This window comes from Microtus ochrogaster, unplaced genomic scaffold (assembly GCF_000317375.1).
Source record: "Microtus ochrogaster isolate Prairie Vole_2 unplaced genomic scaffold, MicOch1.0 UNK81, whole genome shotgun sequence".
Classification (NCBI taxonomy): domain Eukaryota; kingdom Metazoa; phylum Chordata; class Mammalia; order Rodentia; family Cricetidae; genus Microtus; species Microtus ochrogaster.
The window spans coordinates 1,680,419-1,688,315 of record NW_004949179.1 but is presented as its reverse complement, the minus strand read 5'-3'; the positions used below and the strand labels follow the sequence as shown (position 1 = coordinate 1,688,315).

Genomic DNA, 7,897 nt, shown 5'->3' with positions numbered 1-7,897 from the left:
TTTTTTTTTGGTTTTTTGAGACAAGGTTTCTCTGTAGCTTTGGAGCCTGTCCTGGAACTAGCCTCCTGAATACTGGGATTAAAGGTGTGCACCACCACCGCCCGGCTAGGCTGTTAGATTTCTAAGCCGGGAAAAAGTTGCCATCTACTGCAAGTTCTGTCACTAACATTAGGACATCCAAGAGATGAGGTTAAAGGCATGTGCCACATTCACCTGGCTTTCAAACCTCCCAATTTTTAAAATTTTCTTAAATCCATGTTAGCTCTACCTAAAGCAAAACACACACACACACACACACACACACACACACACACACACACACACACACACACACACACACACACACACACACACACCTCTGCCATTCCTCTGCCATCCCAGGAATTTGGGAAGCTGAGGCAGGAGGATTGTTGCACGCTCAAAGTCAGCCTGTATTATGGCTTGAACTCAAAAATAAACAAATAAAAGAATCCGTAGGTTGAGACTCAGCGGAGAAAGTCGGGAGTTCAATGGCCTTGTTACAGCGAGGCCATCCAGGGACATCAAGCCAGCCCCAAAACGAGAGGAGACCTGCGGGACCAGGAACGAGAAGGAGAACTACAACTCCCAGGAGACGTCGCGCGCCCACTTCCGGATCGCAAGCCCCTTGCATTTCAAGTCCCGGGCGGGGTTTGCTCCTTCAACCGAACTCGACGACGAAGGCGAAGGTGTGCAAACCAATGGCAACGCGCGTGAGTACGAATGGCCAATGGGAGCGCGCCGGGCGCCAAGGGCGGGGCCACACGCGGGCCAATGACGCGCGGCGCTGTCGCCATCAGCGTGAGCTTCGCGGCGACTGGAAGTGGCTGTGCGGCCGCGACTGGGAAGGAGGCTGCGGCGGCGGCGGCGGCGGTGGCGGCGGCGGCGGCCGGGACGGCGGAGAACACGGACGATGGTGAGCGCGGCCGTGCGGCCTCCCCTTTCGCCCGGCATGGCGTCGTGGGTCCCTCCACTGTCCCCGAGACCCTTCTCCCGACCCCCTCTTAGTCTCGGTCCCGCCCCTCGCGCTGACCTATGACCTCCGACCCCTCCGCTGGCTGCCCGGCGACCCTACCCCGGCTCTTTCTTCTACCCCTGACCCTAGTTAGGCTTCCAGGCTCTGAAAACTCTTTAATTTCCGGGTCGCGACTGTCTCTTGTGTGTATGTGTGTGTGTGTGTGTGTGTGTGTGTGTGTGTGTGTGTGTGTGTCCGTCCCCCGCCCCGGAAATCGCTTGGGGTGGGGTGGGGTCCCTCGAGACCCCCGCTCCGGACTGTTCCTCGACGAGGCTCCTCGGGTTCCGGGCGTTTGAGGGGCGGGTCTGGGCAGCTCGGCTGCGAGGGGGCTTGTCACCATGTCATGCAGGGCTTTGTCACCAAAGGAAGTGCGACATCGCGCCAGACCCGTTTCCCAGGTCCCCACCCCTCTCTGTCGATCCCACACTTGTTCTTAACGAGGGAACAGCTTTGTCTCCCTGTTTGCAAAATGAGGGTGCCCACCCCTTAGAATGAGGCACCGGCAGGGGCTAGCACAGAGGCCCGCCCATAGATGAGTTGGGGGGACGTCCTCCCCTCGCTTCACTCCCATCTTCAAGAGGGGTGATCCCTGTGACCTGATGGGCGCTCCTGACCTCCTCAGGGGTCGTGATCCCCTTGGTTTTTTGGGATGAGGGCTTCTCTCTGACCCAGGGTGAAGCCATACCTCAGATTTGAGCAGAGTCGAATCCAGATCCTAGCCCACACCCTGAAGAATAGTAATGAGTCATATAGAAGAGGTCCTAGAAGGGGTAAACATGGCTGTGGGGGTTCCCGTTTCACCTCTGCAGCCTTATTCCCTGTGCAAAGACTCTCCCCAGGGCACCCACCTGAGCCTGCCACTTCTCACTCAGGCCTGTCCAGCCTCCTCCCTACCCCTTCCCACCCCAACCCTCTGGCCATCTTTAATTCACCTAGAATCAAGGGTTTTCAAAAACATCATTTTGTACACTTTGTAGCTTATGTAGCATCCTGGGGCTCCCAGTGGCTAGTCTGCTCCTGGCTTCCATTCAGGGGCAGTGCCCTTTGTGACCTCATCCCCAGCTGCTCAGCAAGCCACACTGCCTTGTTTTCTCTTTCTCTGGCTCCCAAGTTCCTGCTGCCCCAGGGCCTCCACCATAGCTTCTGTTGACCCCAAAGGCCCATGAGGGAGCTGGCCCCTTGTCTTGAGGCCTTGTTTGTCAGCTTACTTGAGGAGGCCCGATCTTTTCTTTTTAGAAGTGCAGACAGATACATGGCCCTGCCCTGCCCTGAGGGACCTCTGTTCCCACTTTCTGCCCTGACTGCCTTGACTGCCACTCTGAGCTGTGCTTGGAGGCCGCAGTGCACTGCCGGGGGGGAGGGGGGGGTGCAGCCTGGCGAGGAAGTCACTTAGCTCGCAGCAGGCCTGGATTTGGTGTGGTGTCATTGGGTCCTCTCTGAGTTCTGCCAGGGCCCAGCCCAAGGCCTTAGGGCTCCAGACATGTACTGCATATGGGACAGCTCAGGGAAGTGGTTTGAGATAGTGGGAGAGTTGTAGGGCATGTCTCAGATGGTGGCACACCGCATTACAGTCAGTGCCGGTGGAAGAGTCGAGATTGCTTATTTGTTATTTTGAGACTGGGTGTCCCTGTGGAGCTGGAGTGAGATGGCAGCTGTGGGGACATAAGTGCCTTCTACATGAGTGCCCCAGGGCAGCTCCCTGAGCCCGGACTAGCCTCGTTCTGCCACACACAGCACCCACGGGGCTGATGGCCCCAGACACCTCAATTCTGCTCTGGAACCCCACCCCACCCCTCAAGTGTGTACTAATGGCCTGGCCAGGACACCCTGCGGGTGGGGGCCACTGGACCACAAGACAGAGAACAGGTACACTGAGGCTGCCTGGCCACATTCCAGGCCAGCAGAGTGGTGGGGGGCGGGGCAGGCACCTCTGCTTCACCATAAGGTCAGCCAGGCGGCCAGACCTGAGCTTTAGCAATGTCCCAGGGAAGCAGTAACATGGGCCCTGTGGTCATCTGTGCCGGGACATCCACAGTGACGTCTTCCAGGGATCACACTACCCCTCCCCAGACCCGAGTGACATTTGGAGAATGAGCGAGCTAGGTGGGCTCAAGGCCGGGCTACCTGCTCAGCAGCCAGCTCCCTTGGTGTATGTTGTGGGACAGGCTCCCAGGCTAGGCAACCTCTGCCCTACCCCCACCTGAGTGCTGGGACAGTGGGCGTGCACCACCGAGCCCATCTTCTGAAATAGTCTTTTGCTTTTTTGGTTTGTTTTTGATTTTTCAAGACAGGGTTTCTCTGCAGAGCCCTGGCTGCCCTGGAACTTGCTATATAGACCAGGCTGGCTTCAAACTTAGGGATCCCTGCCTCTACCTCCCGAGGGCCGAGATTAAAGGCCTGCGCCACCACTGCCTGGCTTCATTATTGCTTTGGTTGTTGTTTCGAGAAGGACCCTGCTCCGGCCTCATGGAGTGGAGATGGCAGGCATGCACTGCGCCCCAAGGAAGTGCCCCTTTAAACAGCTCCCGTGGAGACGGCTGGGCAGGCCTGCCTGATGGCGGAAGGAGTGAGTGCACACATGGTGGCACGTGTTACCCTCCCCACACAGACACACAGAGCACAGTGAATACATGTAGAAGAAGTATTCCATAAGCAGCCAGCCTTGGGTTCCCTCTGGCCTGGTCGCTGGGAGAGCAGTGGAGGACCAGGCGGGTGGCAGCCCAGGTATGTTCTCAGACGGCATCAGAGGCCTCATACCCACCCCTGTCTCCAGGCAGACTTTCTGAAAGGCTTGCCCGTCTACAACAAGAGCAACTTCAGCAGGTTCCACGCGGACTCCGTGTGCAAGGCCTCGGTGAGTGTGGGGCTGGGAGTGGCATCCCTGTCTTGAGGGCAAGGGTTGCCAGCTAACCCCCCCTCCCCATTCACAGAACCGCCGTCCCTCAGTCTACCTGCCAACCCGAGAGTACCCATCAGAACAGAGTGAGTACTGCAGCGCTTCGTTCTCCGCAGCAGCCAGGAGGGGCCAGGGTGGCCCAAGCTGGCCTGTCCTCCCTGCAGGCCAGGTGGGATGACCCCTGCCATCTGCGTATCAAGACTGTAAGCTGGGACCAGGCCGGGAGATAGAGCCCTGGGCTCCATCATGAAGTGGGCGAGCTGAGCACACCTATCCCAGCGCTCTGGATGCTGAGGCAGGGGAAGCGGAGTTTAAATCTGACTGTAGATTTCTGGAACCCATGGGAAAGCCAGGCGCCTCGATAGGGTCTATAGTTGGAGTCCGCCCCACTGGGCAACCTAGGACCTACCAGCCTGGCACAGAGAACAAGAGAGCCCAGCGAACAAAGGGAAGGTGAGGGCCAGTGCCAAGGTTGATCTCCAGCCGAGGTCAGTGTGCACCCACACGCCTCCACATGCCCACAGAAACCACAAGTCAGAGTCTTTGTGGCTGTGGAAGTGGGGGAAGCAGTGACCATACTGGGCCTGTGGGCAGCGGTGTCTAGGCCATGGTCTCTGTGGCATAGGAGAGCAAGGGCCTAGTGCTTGTCTGTCAATCAAGAGTCTGGAAGCCAGATATGGTGGCACACACCTCTAATTCAAGCACATGGGAAGCAGAGATACCAGCTTGGTCTATAGAGCGAGGTCCAGGTCAGAGTTATATAGTAAGGCCCTGTCTTAAGAAAATAAACAATCCAAAAACGTTGATTTCCACAAGATGGCTACCAGGCCTGAGAATCTGACGCAGTCCCTATAATCCATATGGTAGGAGGAGAGAACTGGCTCCCACCATTGTCCTCTGACCAAAACATGCACCCACTCAGCACAAGCTAAAAACCATGCAAGGGGCTACACAGACTCTCGGGTTAGCTGTGCTTCAGGGGACTGGAGCCCAGGCCCAGCACCACAGCACAGCTCACCAGGGGACCCAGAGCCCTCTTGTAGCTTCATTAGACACACACACATACACACACACACACACACACACACACACACACACACACACACAGATTTAAAATAATACCAAGTAAATCTTTAAAAACAGATCCGTCCAGGAAAGGAGCAAGGCTCATGGGCAGTGCAGTTCCCTGCCATGGGTGAGGCTGTGGATTCGTTCTGAGCACCCAGTCTCGCTGTAGCCTGACGTGGGTACTTCCTCTGGTGTTGTCTCAGGAGATGGGAGGGCTCCGCAGCTTGGTGCTGGCCTGAGTTCCAGAACCTTGGCTCCATCCTTGGCACCAAAACCAGGACAAAACCCAAGGGTGTTCCAAAGAGAGCTGCCCAGGGCAGGTCCTAGCCCAGGAGCCTGAGAATGGAGTCCCGGGTGGACCAGGGCAGCAGTGCCTGAGGCTGTGCTCGGCTGTGTTCACAAGGGATGCAGCAGTCTTCTCTTACTGCTGAGTTTGCACCCCAGAAAAGTGAGGCAGACCTGGAGGCCAAGGTGGAGGCCGTAGCACCTCCATCTTTCTCACGCTCTCTCCTTGCTTCTCAGTCATTGTGACAGAGAAGACGAACATCCTCCTGCGCTACCTGCACCAGCAATGGGACAAAAAGGCAAGCTTCTTGGCTGGGGGTGTTTGAGTGGGGCCTTGAGGGCTGAATAGAAGTTCTTCAGGAGACCCGTCCTGGGGAGAAGTGTTCCAGTGGGTGTGTGCTCGTGGGTTCCTAGCACTTGGAAGAGTGGGGATGAACTTGGGGCATTCTTCATTGCACAGCTAGTGCCCAGTCGTCAAGCTGAGTCTCTTGTTTCTGACATTTTACTTTAATGGTAAAATGTATTTATGACATGGTACATGCCTGTCACCCCAGCATTCAGGAAGCTGAGGGTGTTCGGGGCCAATATGAGTCCAGGGTGGCCTCATACAGTGATCCTCCTGCCTCTAACTCCTCAGCCGTTTCGATAGTATGTGAAAAATCACACCCATGCCGCCTGCCCGAGCTACCTTGCAGGGTGTCCCCGTGGGCTGAGCATGGTGATGATGCAGGGGCATGAGGATCTCTGTGTTTGAGGCCAACCTGGTCTACATAGTTTCAGAACAGCAACAGCCAGAGCTATGTAGAGACCCTATGGGGTGGGGTGGGGGAGCGAGGGAGAAAGAACCATGCTATTGGTTCTCCCATGCTGTCCTCACTGCAGCCTCTCCCTCTCCACCCCTCCAGAACGCTGCCAAAAAGAGAGACCAAGAACAGGTGGAGGCGGAGGGCGAGAGCTCAGCGCCACCCTGCAAGGTGGCCCGGACCGACAGCCCCGACATGCCCGAGGACACCTAGGCCCCATACAGCGCCGCACGTCTGTCTGCTCTGTCCGTTCCTGCCCGCGTGTGTAAGCGCAGCCTGCCTCCTACCCAGCCCGCGCCCTCCAACCTCATAGGACCCATGTATTTATTTTCCTTGAGTTTTTATTTATGCTGTAACTCGTGTCAAGCATTGGTTAAAGGGACATCAGGCCCAGCGCCGTGAGGTGTCCATAGATGCTTTTTTTAAAGCACAGTGGTGTCCCCCACCCAGCCACCCGCCAGAGACAACGCCAGGGTCCAAAGTCCGGGGCGGCCTGGTCTCCCAACAAGCGAGCGGCCTTCGCACGCTCCTTCCCGTTCCCACCCACAGGCCGGCTGGGTCTCGGTCCTGGAACCTCCCTGGGCCCTCCCATGCCAGCCCTTACTCTGAGCCCACACCAGGGCAGGAGAGAGCCGGCCCTTATGGATCTTTCTCTTAAGTCATTTTATCATGGACTAGCCCGTGCTCCTCCTCCATCCCAATAAAAGGATCTTTCCCACTTCACCCAGCGTCTTTGGTCCGCACACCTCGGCTGGAGCCACTGGGACCGGAGTGACTGGCATAGGACTGACTGCCACACCTCCTTGCCCAGGAGTCCTTGGGTTCACATTTCCCTGGGAGACAGAGCTGACAGCCACCCATCATCATGTGGGAGGCCCGCCTGCCAGCACTAGTCTCTGGCCACTGGAGGCCCCTGCACCAGCCAAGCTGGGCCCAGTAGCCTTAAGCTGGGGAACACTGTTGGGGGTTGAGGTGGCCCCACTGTCCTGAGGGTAGGGAAGGAAAGTTCCCTGGACTAGAGTGGTTGTGCACCCTCAGCTGTGGCATGGTACGTGCCGCAGGTAAGAGGGCTTCTGGGGTCCCTGCTTGTGGGCAAGGCCCAAGGCTTCCATGTTCCCCAGGAGCTATCACCCCACTGTGACCCCAGTAGCACCCCAGCCTCACACAGTGACTGGATCCTGGCAGCCCTATTAACCCTTATGCGTCCCAACCCAACCACCCCGCAACGCCCTTCCTCGAACTGTGCCCTGTCTCAGGTGGCATCCACTCTCATAAACACACTGGGGTTCTGTCTCCCTCTGCCTTTGCTGTGCACGGCTGTGCAGCCTCCGGAGCGCCACTTGAGCTCCCAGGTCCCTGCAGGCTGGCCAGGATGACCTCTGGACCAAGTCACAGTGCGGATCCTCTGTTCTGGGCACCCTCATGAGTGCACCATCCCTAAGTCCCATCTGGCGTAGGGTGCGACGTACGTGCATCCGGATCCAGGCCCGAAATCGCCACCCTGATGGGTTCCCTGGGCCCTCTAGAGGCCTCATCCTGGGAGAACCGAGTGCCCAGCCACCGGCTACGGATCCCCCGAGGTCTCTCCACCGCTCTGACCTCGAGCACTGTTGAAATAAACTTTTTATTGCATTTCTGCCGTTTTACAAAAATATGACAAAATAAATTAAAAACAAATAAATAACCGCCCATCCTGTGTACTTTTCTGTTCTGTGGGGTTCCGCTCGTGACCCCCATCCTGGTCGACGAAACGGCAGGGGCGCGGCGGGGCTAGTGGCGGGCTGCGGGCCAGCAGGCGGGCTGCGCGGGGCG

General features: G+C 57.4%; 2 protein-coding genes across 2 annotated transcripts in view; one reads left to right on the top strand and one right to left on the bottom strand.

The window, feature by feature from the left end:
- Positions 1–861: 861 nt before the first annotated feature.
- On the top strand, positions 862–6,808 carry Dda1 (DET1 and DDB1 associated 1). Its single transcript, XM_005370613.2, has 5 exons — positions 862–934; positions 3,807–3,887; positions 3,964–4,015; positions 5,520–5,581; positions 6,188–6,808. Exons 1-5 carry the CDS (start codon positions 932–934, stop codon positions 6,296–6,298), a joined length of 309 nt encoding a protein of 102 aa, XP_005370670.1. The 5' UTR covers positions 862–931; the 3' UTR covers positions 6,299–6,808.
- Ano8 (anoctamin 8) overlaps positions 6,806–7,897 on the bottom strand; it is an 11,628-nt gene continuing 10,536 nt past the window's right edge. The window contains exons 19-20 of the mRNA XM_026777716.1: positions 7,787–7,885; positions 6,806–6,918 (exon numbers count right to left, since the gene is read on the bottom strand). Coding sequence (XP_026633517.1) covers positions 6,806–6,918; positions 7,787–7,885 — 212 coding nt within the window. The remainder of the gene's footprint in view (positions 6,919–7,786; positions 7,886–7,897) is intronic.